The 16,201-nt window shown below is 41.3% G+C and overlaps 1 protein-coding gene across 6 annotated transcripts in view; it reads right to left on the bottom strand.

Moving 5' to 3' along the window:
• RMND5A (required for meiotic nuclear division 5 homolog A) overlaps positions 1-16,201 on the bottom strand; it is a 68,981-nt gene that overhangs the window by 2,787 nt on the left and 49,993 nt on the right. For 3 of the 6 annotated variants that reach the window (XM_019444078.2, XM_019444106.2, XM_019444100.2), the window contains 5 exons: positions 15,324-15,490; positions 14,247-14,412; positions 11,088-11,190; positions 9,006-9,160; positions 3,318-7,811 (listed from right to left, as the gene is read on the bottom strand). In XM_019444078.2, coding sequence (XP_019299623.1) covers positions 7,748-7,811; positions 9,006-9,160; positions 11,088-11,190; positions 14,247-14,412; positions 15,324-15,490 — 655 coding nt within the window. In that variant the 3' untranslated portion in view covers positions 3,318-7,747. Of the gene's footprint in view, positions 1-3,317; positions 7,812-9,005; positions 9,161-11,087; positions 11,191-14,246; positions 14,413-15,323; positions 15,491-16,201 lie in introns of those variants that run through there. The other 3 variants (XM_019444091.2, XM_019444085.2, XM_019444097.2) reach the window with 3 other exon arrangements.

Raw genomic sequence — 16,201 nt, 5'->3', positions numbered from 1 at the left:
TACTTCTCAAAGCTTTCATGACAATTTAATAATGTCTTGTACAATTCCTCTTTAGGACTAATTGATGAGCTCACTAATCTAAAATCACTAGAAGCAACAGGGTCTTAAGAATGAAAGGAAACCTTAAGTGCATGTTCAGAAACTCCCAAAATGATTAGTCTTGAACACTGACAAATAACAGGTTTCCTTTTAAAGAACACTTTTCTTCTAGAGGGGAAACAACATCAAAGTCCTTTCCTTGAACGGCGGCCCTTGCACAGTGGCTGAATGCAGCCTTCAAACGGAGTTAAAAAGATCCCTCCTGACTAGAAATTGGCAGAAAATCATACAACCCATGTAGTGTAGAGACCAACATATAGAGTCTGAAGTGAGAAATTCACCTTTCTAGAAAATGTAGACGACAGAAAGAATGGAGAGTGTATTTTAGAACACCAGGGCAAGGAAGCCCATCATTTAAGAGACCTCACCATAAATTGGTTCTCTGAATTATAAAAACGTTCAGAGCACTGACATTTTATGATAAAAACATCTTGCTGGGTTTTCTTCATTGGATTTCTCACTCTCACAATATCTGGGTCTCCACTGAGTAGAGACCAAGTTTGTCTTGTTCACCATTCTATTCTCAGGACATACAATGCTCAATACTCACTTTAATTGCTTACTGTACTGGCCTCCTCTGCTCTAACCTCATCCCCTCCCCAACCATCTTTCATCCTACTGTAGCCAGAGTGGGCCTTAAAAATACACAACTTATGGGGTGCACGGATGGCTGTCAATTAAGCATCCAACTCTTGAATCCAGCTCAGGTCATGATCTCATGGTCTGAGATCGAGCCCCTCGTAAGGCTCCATGCTGAACGCGGAGCCTGCTTGGGATTCTCTCCCTCTCTGCCCCTCCCCCACGTGTGCACACTCTTTCAAAATAAGTAAACATTAAAAAAATACACAACTTATTACATCTCTCCCTTCTCATCCCTCCCATTGTCCTCCAGTAGTTAGGTCACTGGTGGGAATTAACCTCACCAGAAGGGTCTTGGTGCTCTACTTTTCTCTACCTCCCAGCAGTCCTAAGCTGCAGGAGGCCCAGGGAGGGCCCTGTTCTCTCTCAATGCCTTAAAAAAACCCCATGTCGAATGACTGAAGGTGCCATATCATTGTATGTAAGATGTTTTCTGCATTTAACATACACACATCTGGGGCGCCTGGGTGGCTCAGTCAGTTAAGCATCCGCCTTTGGCTCAGGTCATGATCTCATGGTTTGTGGGCTCAAGCCCTGCATCAGGCTCTGTGCTGACCGCTCGGAGCCTGGAGCCTGCTTCGGATTCTGTGTCTCCCTCACTCTCTGCCCCTCCCCCACTTGTGCTCTCTCAAAAATAAATAAAAATGTTAAAAAAATTTTTTTAGACTTTAAAAGAAAGCAAAAAAACCATACACACATCTGTCTGTTATTAAACGAAAGGATTCTAATGCACAAGCCAGTATTTAGAATGAAACACTGGCTTTTCCAAGGAAACTCAAAATTCTCTGTCACGTAGCGCTTTCCTAGGCACTACTTACAATGTTGAGGTATGTTACGTTAGCATAGAAGATTCATAGGAGTGTTAAGAACACCCCACTACAAGGAAAAGTTTTGGAAAAAAAAATTAAAAAAAAAATGAGTATAATACTTTCTGTCATACATACATATACTGACAGAGATTTCAAAGTAGCTTTGCGAATGGATCATTCTCTTGTCCCTTAATGCAAAGTTTTTAAAATTGGATCTCGACCCATTAGCAGGTCATAAAATCAACTTAGAGACTTGGTGAACATTAACAAATAAATCTAAAGTATCAGTGTTATCACACTTTAGAAGCATTCATTTTGTAAAACTTGTCTCAGAACTATAAACTTTGTGTATACAGGGTTATGAGATTTTCTTACTGGCTGCCACAAAACAGTGTGTCCTCTGTGAGAGGGTGAGGGGCACCAAGCTACTGTTTAGTTTGGTCTAAGGGTGCATTTCCAGGCTTTATCTTGCCATTACAAAAAATCCGGTTTTCCATCTTTGGTGATCATCATTGCCCATTTTAGTGGGTAGGGGATGGGAAATGCATTTTGGCATGCTGCAAATACAACACTCCTTTCAACTGCCTGGGTGTTTAAAGAAGTACACTGATTTTTAAAGTAACTGTACTCAAACTGAATTCAAAGCACACTAAATTTAACTTTTCTTGAGGACTCAAGTCTTAATCATCAAGAAAAGGGTAAATTTTGCCCAGTGGGCGTGATCCTTACCTCAGAAAATAGGGAGCATCCGAGAGGCTCCTCGTAAGGGAAGCCAGTTCTCTCACAAGCGTGCAGATTCTGATTCAGAAGATCTGGGCTGAGGCCTGAGATTCTGCCTTTCTCACAAGCTCTCGGGTGATGCCGACACTGCTGGAAACTCCACTTTTGAGTCCTAGAGAGCCCTACACGTTGCAGGGATAGGTGGTGAGCTCTTTGGCCGGGCTGGCCAGACCTCACCTATATACCACCTGAGCCACTAGCTCCAAAAGCAACGGGGTGGGACCCAAGCGAGGACCCACTTGTTCCCAAGTAGGAAACATTCTGAAATCTCCCGTAAGAATGAGTCTTAAAAAATACACAAAAGCAGCACACAAAGATCCTTGGTCTCTACCACCTTAGCTCATCACTGAACAGGATAGACAACTGAGCCTGCTTCTTCTCCCTGGCAATGCCGACTGTGCGTGCCCCACTCTACCGACAGCCCGAGTACAGCTGTCTCAGGGCTCCTCTTCCAGGTGACACGCAATCGATCACTCCCGTCAAAGGGTCCCGGCTATGCACAGGGTACAGGAGCCTGCAAACACTGATGTGAGCCTGCCCTAGGAACTGGGATGGTGACCGGCCACCTCCTCTTCTTACACTGCTATGGCACAGAACAGGATGGGATGGAGACAAAGAGATTCTCTTAAATTCTTTGCATGCAGGCCCTTCACAAACACAGGCAGCGGTGTCCTCTTCTTACAACTGACGCCTCCATGCTCCCCTGCCCTCATACCTCTGTCAGCTGTCACATTTATACAGACGGGTTCCACAAAACACTTTTTAAATGTGCATTTCTTTAATTTTTAAAAATATACACAGGAGAAGCCATGTGTTTTACATAGGAATACACACATTAACAAAGCATTTGTTATAGTTTTCCAAAATTCTATTATATCAGTCTGAAATTTATAAATTAAGTATAGCAGAACTTTTAAAGTCAAAATGAAATCCCTGAAACTACTGGATGCAGTGGACTTTTTCCAAAATCAAATGAACAGAGAATATGAATATGGTTTGTGTTAAATAAGGTTTATTGTTAGCTTTATTGCCTATAGTCTATAAGATGCAACTTTATTGTGCCTTTGCAAACAGGATACATTTCTTAAAAAACTGATCAAAATTTTCCATACATATAGCTCTATATGATAGATTACAGTGCAACACTATTTTTGTTACATAATTATAGAAATACTATAGAACCCAAGAGCACAGCGTAAGCAAAAGAAATACAATCCTGAGCCATCTGAACAAGATGATTTAATGAATCCTTTTAGTGTAAGTTTAGAAAACACGGAGGAGGAAAAAAAAAGATACATGCACACCGCAGTCATGAGCAAAATACATTAAATACCTGTTCCTTGCTAGACACAGGTGGGGGATTATGGTGAATTTCAGACACATGCACACGCACTCACACTCCCATCTACTCCTGCTTCCCTCCCATCCCCAATACATTCACTCCCACCCCTTCCCCAAAGAAAAGATCAGGCACTAAATCCTAGTGAACCCCACATCTGCCTTGCTGGAGAACGTGAAGGGACTGCTAAAATAAGAGTAGAAATCCTCACCCACAACATGAAACAAAGCATGTGCCGTAAGCCAATTCCAGCTGCTTTTGCCTCTTTGGAAGTAAACGAAGCATATGCTCACTACAGTTTACAACTGTAGAGGGAAAGGTCTTGAAAACAAAACTGTTTTCCCTCCCTATCCCCTGAAGTAAAATCAACAGCGGAAAACTCACCCTAAAACTAATTGCCTCATCTGCTATTAAAATACATTTGTCATTCTATTTTTGGTATCTATTCAATCATAGTTCAGTAAGAACAGTTCATGAAGTTTGTACCTGCTTATAGTAAACACTACTGTACCACATAAAACCCACCACGGCTGGACAGGCTTATGAAGCACCAAACCTTCTACGTGTGTGTTCCTTGCTAACATTCGCTCAAGACCACAGCATCCTAGTGTTACCAAGGATAATGTACGTAGAGTTAAGTAACGAAAGGTATTTGGTTTGTGTCTTCACCTTACACATCCTGGTGATGAAATTAACCAAACCATGCCTTCCCTGAAAATAACCTGAGTCTGCTGACTATGCAAACTGACCAGCTCGACTGTCAGTCCACTAATCAGAGGTTGAGCTGGAAAACCAGAGGGCTAATGTCTACCAGCAGCTTGTCTTGTGCGGATAACCAAGAGTTCTTGGTTTTTGCAGTATCTATTGTCCCAAAGGCTGAACCACTGAGGTGGAAAGAACTCACAGCATCAAGAATACTGAACGAACTACACAGCCTGCGGGACTGCCTGGAGAGAAAAGAGGATCCTCATTCCCCACAGGATGTGCTGTGGGTTTTAGTGTCTCTGTGTACATCAGCTGCTACAGAAAGAAAAAAAAAAAGATTAACTCCATAACTTTCTTATTTTCAATTAAATGCTCATACACTCACAAAATACTCACACACCCTATGAATATGAGGTGGCTCTTCTCTTCAACATTTTTAAAATCAAGAGGCACCAATACCCGTTCATTTATGTATTAGAAGTCTCACAGAATCACCACCAAAACGACAGAAATGGCATTTGTGATGATCACATAAAGGAGAAAAAAATCGAAAGACAAACTTAGCCGCTGTATTTCAGACTGTACTTGAAAGCACAGACGCTCTGGCTAAATTAGAATCTAAGGTTCTAATAAGGTTTTCTTGGTTTCGCATAGTCCCATGGCCTTTGTCCGTGACTGATAAATGGAATGGTTCCTAAGGTAATTGAGGAAACCACTCTGCAATTCTGTTTTCGATGTATATTATAATTAGTCTGCCTAGAAAAAAAAAACCCTTGGCTCTGTCATGGCCTTCTGCAAACAGAGGAAGAGCATGGCGAAGAGCATCCTCCTGCACTGTTGACTACACGGCCTCGGCGATAAGGTCCTGACGCCACTGGTGAAGGGGGTTCCAGAGCAGAAAGGGCCACATGTTGTATTTCAGCATCTTTGGTTAAGGTCTGGCCTTGTCAAATCCACCTCTCCGTCCCATTTCGTCACCAATGTTTTAAGCCCATGCCTTTAGTTAAAGGTCACAAGACATAATTTTCATGTCAAATCAAGAGTTTCAAATTTCTGGCCCTACCCTGCCCAGTAGGACTGTAAGGACCTTACACAGGAAACTGTAAAATCCAATGCTTCAGTGAAAAGCATGCTCTTTTTAAAGTTTCATGAGCTGCATAGAAAACTGTCAACAGGATTCCCAACACTGGGAGAGGGACAGAGCACTTTGTCCTTAAAAGTGGCCTGAGCCAACTGTATGAAGTGTGTGGCCCCCCAAAATATTTACCACCAGCCTCTAGAGCAACATCTATATTGTACAAATCTTATGTGAAGCCTAAATGTTTTATACGTTTTTCAGGTGGAAAGGTGAGAATAAGAGTTGTGAGTAAAGCTAAATCTGGCCTAGTGAGAAAAAAGAAGTAAACAAACAAACAAACAAACAACCTCTGGATTTTAATTCAAAGGAAAATATAGGTCATAAATCTGTTTTACATCCTCAGCCAGAGTTGCCTGGAATTCTCTACCTTCTGTTATGGAGTCCAACGAGCTTCTCTCTGCTCTCTTCCTTCAATGCTTAACCGGATAGAGGGGAAACTTTAGGGAGGGTTCCAACAGGAAAGCAGAAACATGGCTAAAGTCCCGGTGGGGCCAAGACTGGCGAGGTCGGACAGAGCAAGCGTCGTGCCTGGATAGCCTAACGCTGCCCAAAGCGGTCACCCGGAAGCCTGACCACACACAGCAGTCAAGCAGCGTTCTCCTGCAGGTACTCCTTTCCTTTAGACGTACCCCCGCTCTCCCAGACAAACATTTCAGGACAAACCACCTGGTCTGGTATGGGCTGGTATGCTACTGCAAATGCTGACACTTTCCAGTGAACTCAGCACCAAACCTGTTTTCTCCCTCCCTGCGGAAGAAACCAATCTGCAGTTTAAAACACAAAGTGTCCCAGTCCTTTACTTCTGTGTTTTCTTCTTTCTCCGTTTTCTCATCAAAGTTTTCCTATATTGACGTTCAGTTCCATGTCAGATGAAATAAAGTTGCAAAATATTTGGTGATTTCCACAGAACATTCTTCTCGTAATGAACTGACTTAACGCGCTTAAGTCAAACTGACTTAACGCGCTTAAGTCAGAAGTATGTCCAAAGAAGTCCTTTCCATGTAGTTCGTTCATCATATAGAGAAAGACTCTTACACATGGCTATTTCTGGACAGTGCATTAAACGAAGATACCTCACAAGAGAAAAGATCATTATCTGTATCCATTAGAATAATATACAGATTCACAGTCAATGAGATGATACACTTTGCAGAAGAGAGGCATTGAACGGTATACTATTCAAATACAAAAACAGCAATAAACATATTCTGCACTACAGAAAATATGCTAACTTCTAACTTTAAGGATTTAAAGTAATGAGTCTGGTAACTGCATTTTAGGACTGGAACATGCTTCTTCCCTTCCAGGGACACAATGTTTGATGCCGGTGCACATATATATACACACACACACACACAACACTGTGTCTGCAATGATATACAAAGAGACAGACAGCCAAGTCCTGAAGGCAGATTTCAGAGAATAGGGCTACCAAGACCAAGAGAGCAAATATTAACTTAAGAACACCTCTAACTTCAGAATTTCATTTTATTGAACACACCTTTTAAAACAAGCACCTCTTGGCAATAAAAGCAAAGAAACACAAGTACTCCTTCCACTCTGTTCTAGTGGAAGGCTTCTCACACCAACCTGCTAAATTCATGATGGAATCAGAAACAGGCAGCCCACTGGGGCTACAAGCAGAGCTCAAATGCAGGTCTGCTAACTTCTCGGGGAGAGCTGGAGCAGAGGAAAACACCAAAAAGCAAACTGGGCATCTATCACAGCTTTCTTCCTTAAGCAAAACAAATGCAAATTAGTTTTATAACCACAATTCAGTTTTTCAAACTTTTTCTGAAGAATTTTCATTTAATTTTGTATACATAACAGGAAGTAAAACTTTTTCACAAACATTCTCAAACCTTACAATTATCAAGAAATGACTAAAGTAAAAGCAGGAGAAATATTAAACACATGGCAGGGAGGTTGATTTCTGTTTCTGCTCTTAAAAAGTAAAAAAATCACCATATAATTAAGTACAAAAACCTGCATTGAATGACAACTGCTGGTGTATTTACTTGATCAAAAATGAAGACCAAGAATATAATAAAGCCCTATGATAATATTCATCTGGAGCACTCCCCTCAGTGTGTGTACACTAAAATGTTGGCAAAGTTTCTGGAGCATTAGCTTATATAAACACGGGAGTCCTCAGTTAGCTGCATTAAATGGAACGTTCTCTTCTGAAATGCGCCACAATTCAGTTTCACTTACAAATCGCAAATTAAAGTTATCTCTTCAGAAAAATATCTGTTTGGCATCTCCTGGACTTTGTTCCATTGGACAATATGGACATTTTAATCTAAAGACAAGAAAGAAAACATTGAATCAAGGAACAGGAGCAGTACTGAGCATTCAATTTTCCTCTACGGAATGTCAATGTCTTTAACAGTCACACACTCTCCACACACTCACGTCTGTATTTTGTTTTGAGGGTTAACTGTGCTTTCCCTTATTATACCAGCCAAGCTCTGAAGGGTCACAAATAAATACCAATCAAGCCAGATGCTAAACTGAAGGCTTTCCTTCAGTGGAAATGAGTGAAAACTGTTTTGTAACAAACAAAACAAAGACAACGGTTTTGAAAATTGCTCTTTCAGTTTCAAAAGTAAGCCCAATTTTCCTCCTCCAAAGTTTAGGCTGTGCCTGTCTTTGAACAAGCTTCAAATGGACTGGTCACACAACCCACTCAAGAGCAGCAAATCTAATCTGATGCCAGCGGCTGAGCCTAGAAGGCTTGCTGCCTACAAAGAACGACGCCCAGAACCAGCACGGTCTAGTCACCATCCACCGGCACCACCAGGGTTGCTGCATGGTCTGGGAAGGGCACAGATAGCTTCATTACATGCGAAGACTTTCTTTTAAAAGAAAGACTTTACCATAACAGGTCTCAAGTGAACTCCAATGAAAAATGTTCTAACTGCCTAAGCTAGAAATAGGCTTTTGTGACTTTTTTCTTTTTATTATAAGTTGGGCCCAGTATGAGTATAAAAATCATAAATGTATATACCCTGCGAATTAGCAATTCCAAGTCTACAATTTATATATCACATGTAGATAAAGTAATTCTCTTTACAACAACAAAATGTTTAAATGTTCATTGATAGGGAATTGGTTAAATAAATTATCACATTTCCATAAGGTAGAATACTCTGCAGCTCTAAAAAAAGAATGAGGGCTCTTTCTGTAGCACATAAAAGACCTTCAAAACACATCATTAAGTAAAAAAAGCAAACTTGAGTACCATATAGGGTATGTTACCATTTGTGTAAAGGCAGGGGGGAAATGACAATGTACTGCCTACCCAAAAGTTAAGAGTTAAAGATCATGCTTATAAATCTAATCATCAAATTCATGAACAAATAAAAAGACTGACAAGAAAAGAAAAGAAAAGAAAAGAAAAGAAAAGAAAAGAAAAAAGAAAAAACATCAGATACCACCTTCCCACTAAGTTTCAAAAGAAAATTTTTTTACCAACATTTAAAAAATCACTTACTTGCTACCATTAAACATTTTATTCAGGGCATCTCTTGATATAATATGACCACAGACCAATTTCATGGGTGGATTGTTATCTGTTGTTTGCTGACGAAGAATGGGACAGGCAAATATAGAGTGATACCAGCACTTTTTACCAAGGTCCACTTCAATCTTCAAAAAACAGTAAAAAGGCTCAAGTTACATCTCGGAAAACCATCTACATGTCAATACGCACTGGGAAGCAAAAACATTTATCAGTCTACTCATCCAAATGTATCTTTTTACAGCACTCTTACCTCAAAGACAGGCAGTCTTAGGGATTCAAGCCTTACTTCATAATTCTAATTAACCTTCAAGATTATTTATAACACTACTTTTCAACCAAATTCTGATGTCTGAGGAGTCAAAGGAAGGCAATGCTCTAGATGTCGAACACTCCTGAAAATCTGTCAGAATAGATATACCCTAAGAGCAAAGCCCACCAGAAACCCTGTTTTGCAACACACTCAGGTAGGTGGCAAAATTCAGTGTAATAATTCCTTTAAAGACAGAATAAACAAGGCTTACTTTTATGCAAGCTTCAGATCTGAGTTTCCCATGTTCTGTGTATAATGGTCCAGAGAAACTACCTGAAACAAGGACTTTAAGCTCAAGTTCAGCAAGACCTCTCACAATCTGTACATCAGAGCCATGGTAGGTGTACCAGTCATTTCTCTTCACAGGGAACAAAACAAAAGCTATGAAATCACCTAGCACAATGGTTGGCACACGACAGCGGGCTCCACAAACGTCAGTTCTTTCTGTTTTCTTTCCTTCCAAAATGGTTATCAATATAAAGTCTATTACCCAGACTCTTTCAAGAATGTTGACCAAGTGTAACAGAACAATCCTGAGAAATAATGGTCCGATCATCACCTCCCATTGCTTTACTACCCCAACACACAGGTGTCAGGTGAATTCAGACTTCAGCGTGCTCTGTGCTCATGCACAAATGTCAGAGATGCACGTAGCACAGCTGGGAAGCTGCCAGATTCTTGCAGGCACCTTCCTCAGCAAAGCAAGTGAAGGCTCAACTTCTTTTCACTTGTTCAAATAAGCAAGCAGCAGTCAAGCAGGGGTGCTGCCTGTGTCCTGACCACACTCAGACTGGGAATGCACCTGTGTCTTTAATCAAAACAGATCTCTGAGGAGGAGCTGGGGCAGCCAACCGACAGTTACCAGCTGGAAGGTGACTGTGGATAAACCTGTGCACAGGAGTGGCAGACAAAAAGCAAAAGCCAAATGCGTATTTAGCCTTTTAGGATGCATGACACAACCGTGACAGGCATGATAAGTGCAGTCCAAGTTTTAGTGCTTACTGTCAAAGGTCACATACAATGACCTTTGCCACTCCATGTCATAACTCCTATGGCAGCAAAGCTGGAGTCCCTACTATGTGTCCCATATTATTCTAAGCATACCAGTTATCTCTAGTCTTTAACAGCCCCAGAAAGGGAAGGAAGGTACCACAAACTACTGCTTAGAGAAGTAATAGGGTTGGCAAGTGACTAGAGGTGATGTTTAAAATCATGGCCAGGAGAGCAGTGGACACGCAGCACTGGAGGGCCGCTGAGGACTGCACGTGTACCAGGGACAACCTTTATTTTAGCAGCTCTGTGCTTATTTTAAGCACAAACCCATGATTTCATAAATATCGATGCTTAACACAAAACTAAATTCAACCAGTTGACTCACCGCTCTTGTATTTTAAAAAACCGTAGTCTGAGTGGTTTCTCCAGGGCCCTGCAGAACACACTGTGTGCCACAGTACAGACGCCACGCACACCTGTGACGTCTTCCTTCACTAGCTCTCTACGTCAAAATTGTATTCGTTTTTTTCTACGTCAAAATTAAAAACCAAAAACTCCAGCGCCTCCAAAATGTACTAGCTCCCCATTTCTATTGTTTTTAATCATGTCTACACATGACATACAAGAATCCTGGCTGAACGGCTACAACGGTGTTCTCTCGTTAAAAGGCAAAACAGGCATTTTAAACCCTTAGCATCCATGTTCTTCTCATGGCAGGAAAAAACAGAATGGTAGAAAGTGGAACTCACAGGTAATTCATCTTTCTGGTTCCAAACTCCTGTGCACTGCCTCTGTTCTATCACGGCTTTGATATTAATTAACGCTGGCAGTGCCACACAACCTGCTGAGAAACTGGGAGAGAAGAGGAAATGTCAGTGCCAGGCCAGGTGTCAGACAGCTTGGTCCCAGGAAACATCAATCCCTCCAGACTCCATGTGCACAGGGTCCTGGCCATTGGACAGGGCACAGTGCCCTCTGCTTTGTTAAATCAGTGCCAAGAAAAAAAAAAAAAAACAAAAACCTTCACATTTTACAAAACCACCAGATTCAATGGGCTCTGCTTATCAGTCATTAACGATATCCTGAAACAGTTTCTTGCTCAGCCTCCTTCTAGACCCTAGACCAGGATGCCCCTGTCCAGGGCAGAAGTGCTCATTTCTCAGACCCAGAAATGCTCGCAGTTGTCTCTCAGCAGAGTCCCTCTTCAGGACTGCCCTCAGTTGAAGCAAGTCACCTGACCAGGGTCACATCTGATGACTGCTCTGGGTGAGGATACAGAAGCCCAGCTTGTCGCCCTAATTTGGAACAGCTTCACAGGCCCACCATGGCGCCAGATCTCCTCAGATATGTGCTGAGGCCTCTGATAAGACTACTCTGCATTCCAACTTACCCTAATCCTGCGGCTTTCATTCTGCCACAGGGGCTCATCCTAACAAACCTCCCGCGTGTCATCTCCACCATTTCACACTCTGTTCCCCCAGAGAACCTGACCTGCAGCCTGCTCATGCATTATAACAAACTGCCTCAGTGTCTCCTATGCTCAGCTGGAACACCCCACGGAAGGCAGAAGGTACCTTGTTCACCTTTGTAGCTCACACAATGCCTGGCACATAGCAGGGATCTAAAACACTTGAGGAATTAAATAAATAGAGCTAAAGAAGTTATTTTCTTAAACAGGTTCATCGACTTCTTGTTTTCAAGACCCACTTACATGCTTAGATATTAAGAATCTCAAAGGCATTTGTTTCTGTGGGTTATATTATTGTACTAGAAATTAAAACTGACACATTTAAAAAATATCAATTTGTTTAAAATAATAAATATATCACGTTATAAATAACATTCTTACCAAAAAACAAAACAAAACAAAAAATCCATATTTTCCAATCCAAAAATTGTGAGAAGACTGGCACTGTTTTACATTTTTACAAATCTCTTTATGCCTAGCTTTATAGAAGACAGATTCTTATATCTTGTGCTGCATTCAATTTGTTGCAATGTGTTCTTTTGATTTAAATAAATGGGGAAAAAAATCTGGCTTTAAACAGATAGGCAGTAATTTAACTGCCTTTTCAGATAATTGTGATATTCCTTTAATGCCACACCAAAACTCAACAAGTAGTAGATTCTTAAAGGTTAGTTGCAGAGTGGAGTGAATCCTTGCCACTGAATTTTTTTGTTTCCTGCTACATTAAAATCCAATTGTCTGTCTCACACTGTGAATGAATCTTTTACTCATGCACGATTTTATAAGATCACAGTGAATTAAGATCTTCTAAGTGTTAACACATTTCATTACACAATCTCAAAAAAATAAAATTCATTAATATCACCAATCTCATCAGAAAAGTATTGGGAAGGGACCCCTGGGCAGTACAGTCAGTTAAGCATCTGACTTTGGCTCAACTCAGGTCATGATCTCACGGTTCATGAGTTCCAAATCTACACTGGGTGAGCTCAAGCCCCACTGCAGGAGCACTGTCAGCACAAAGCCTGCATGGGATTCTCTCTCTCTGCCCCTCACTCACCTGTGCACTCGCTTGCATGCTCTCTCTCAGATAAATAAGGGAAGGAAGGAAAAGAAGGAGGCAGGGAGAAAGAACAGTATTGGGAAGCTGCATGCCCACAGTGGCAGATACAAGTTTTCCAAAATTGCTATCTTAGCTTAAACTCATGAATTTAAAAGATACAAAAAGATATAGTCAGTTGCTTTCCTTGACATGACAGGCTCACTTCATACATGTGAAAAAACATCTGCCAAAAACCTAAGTGTAATTAACTGTAGTGATTCTAATTTTTTTTTTTAATGTTTACTTATTTTTGAGAGTGAGAGAGACAGAGCACAAGCAGGGGAGGGGCAGAGAGACAGGGAGACACAGAATCCTAAGCAGGTTCCAGGCTCTGAACCATCAGCACAGAGCCCGATGCAGGGCTTGAATCCACGAGCTGTGAGATTAGGAACTGAGCCAAAGTCAGACACTTAACCAACTGGGCCACCCAGGAGCCCCAGCTGTAGTGATTTTTTTCAAGTAAGAACTATTTCATGAAAAAAACAACTAGTGGGGGCACTTGGATGGCTCAGTTGGTTGAGCGTCCCGACTTTGGCTCAGCTCATGATCTCATGGTCCCGTGAGTTCAAGCCCCGCATCAGGCTCTGTGCTGACAGCTCAGAGCCTGGAGCCTGCTTCAGATTCTGTGTCTCCCTCTCTCTGACCCTCCCCCACTTGCACACACGCACACACACACACACACACACACACACACTCTCTCTCTCTCTCTCTCTCTCTCAAAAATAAACAGTTAAAAAAATTAAAAAACAACAACAACTAGTGTATTGGCTCATAACAATCAAGCAACATACACAGGTGTTTTCTGAGACAAGAGGATACTTTGGCTTGAAGTTGAAGTGCTTTATGAGAACTTCCCACTTTGTCACACAGAATATTAAAAAGGTGTGTACTCAAAGGTGAAGATGTAATAAAACTAATAATTTTAAATGTTTTGTCAAGAGCAATCTTTTTTTTTTTTAAGAACAGTCTTAAGTAAAACTAGTGTGTCTTAAACTGCAAGTGTGTGGTGAAATATGATGTGTGGGAAATATGCCAAGTCCTTTAGGAGTCTGGGACCGCTCTGCTGATCTGTGAGCTAAGGCTCAAGCAGTTTAATACACCACTGTTGCTGCACCATCTGTGGAAATATCGGCACAGTGAAAAAGGCTCTGGGGGACCCCCAGAGGTTCACAGATGACACTGCTCTAAGACTGTTTCATCACCAATTGTGATGATCTCCTGAAATACCAACCGTACTCTTCTTCAGAAAGACAAACATTCTCTTCAAAAGCTAGACAGGAAATTAAGAAAAACTAAAGCAAGCAATGCATATTTCAATAGCAGGACCCATTTCCATACCTGACGCTGAGAGGGGACTCCACCGAGAGCCCCAGGAGGGCACAGGCGTCCCGAGTAAAGATGTCACAGATGTCAGCCCACTGGTTTGCATCAAGTAGGTGAACGTATGGTGAGTTCTCAATCCCTTGTCTCAGGTACACAAGGCTTCCCATCAAAACCTGAATGTCTAAACAAAACCGGTGACAATTTGGAGGTATGAATGAGCACTCCTGAAATAGGGGCTGATGTGGGGGTGGGAAGCTGAGAAAGGCAAAAATTCCCCCAACTGACATAGCCTAAGTTATTAACAATGTCTTTTAAAATTCTGGTCCTTGGGGCGCCTGGGTGGCTCAGTCGGTTAAACGTCCGACTTCGGCTCAGGTCACGATCTCGCAGTCCGTGAGTTCGAGCCCCACGTCGGGCTCTGGGCTGATGGCTCAGAGCCTGGAGCCTGCTTCGGATTCTGTGTCTCCCTCTCTCTCTGCCCCTCCCCCACTCATGCTCTGTCTCTCTCTGTCTCAAAAATAATAAACGTTAAAAAAAATTTAAAAAATAAAAAAATTAAAAAAAATAAAATTCTGGTCCTTAAGCTTGGTTTATCCCTTCACTGTAAATCAAAGAAACAGCATTGAGAGAAAGGGGAAGAAAAGGAAAACACTGAATACGAACTTCAAGTTACTTTACTCTTATACACAGCATAGTGTAACTACCATTATCTAGATGAGTAATGATAACGTCGTAAATGGGGCCACCAAACATTTCTGGCTGTAGAACTGGCCAGGACTCCCACACTGACATTCGGTGTCACTGCTGCCACCTTGGACACTTTGTGGTGGCATGCCTGCCTGCTCTTTCTCCTATCTCTTACATACAGAATCCCCAAAATGCAATGTCTCTTTCTGACTTTGAATCCAAGAGGCTTCAATGTTTTACTTTTGTTCTAGGTCCAATCAGCGATCTAATAATAATCTAAGCGATTAGCATCTACAATTATTTTAGTTCCTTAGCAAATTGGTATTAGATCTCCTTAAGATAAACCTAAATCCCAGTGGTGGCTATAGGTCTGTTCCAATTAAAAACATTTGACTCTAGACTCACCTTTTTGATGATTTAGGGCAAATGGCTGAAAATTTTTAGCATATTGTAATGCTTCTCGCTGATTCGTAGTTCCGCCCATTAACAAGCTAATGAAATACAGTCTGTGTAGTTTAAATTCCAAGGAACTGTTTTGGGCTATGAGCATTTCTCGGTTTGATACTGCCCATCTAAAGGAAAAGCAGAAAAGATTTTAACAGTAATTAAGAGCCGGCAAAGAGTGTCAAAAATTCTTTGAAACCTAACAACACACAAAAAACGGTCTGGTCTGCCATCTTGTGGAAATCAGTGGTAACATCAATCCCTTGGCCCAGAGACTTTTGTAAAGAAAATATGTTTAACATAACTACACCCAAAGAGACACTTCAGCTAGTGAAAGTAAGATAAAAATAGTTAAGTCAGATGACAATTAAATATTTAGTAAGGTTTTATACCAAGACAAGATGGACTCTGATGAGTCACAGGATATATTTGGAACTTGTACAAGACCCACTTTGAAGCAGGTGTCAGCCATGAGATTCACTACTCAATTGCCCGTATCCACTACTCTTTTCCTGTTAAACTGGCATGGCATATTTATAAATGAATCATAAGATTCTGAATGGGAACCATCTATTTTTAGACTTTTTGGGGGCACAAGATTTTGTGCTGCACACTCTGAGATTAAAAACAACAAACAAGGTTATTTGTGCCTCAAGGTGTTTTCAGTCTAATCCGGCAGATAAAACTACATATGTATCACATTTATATCACACTGTGCCATAATGATTTGTACAAACATACTGCTAATGAAGGAAAGAATATCCAATTCTGAAAGATCCAAAGTACAGGGACTCAGGACTCTCCAGTACACACAGTTGGGATAACCAATGTTGAGCTGG

Source organism: Panthera pardus, unplaced genomic scaffold, assembly GCF_024362965.1.
Source record: "Panthera pardus isolate Hobbes unplaced genomic scaffold, ASM2436296v1 HiC_scaffold_26, whole genome shotgun sequence".
Taxonomy (NCBI): domain Eukaryota; kingdom Metazoa; phylum Chordata; class Mammalia; order Carnivora; family Felidae; genus Panthera; species Panthera pardus.
The sequence above is the reverse complement of the archived record's forward strand: the minus strand, read 5'-3'. Positions and strand labels throughout refer to the sequence as shown.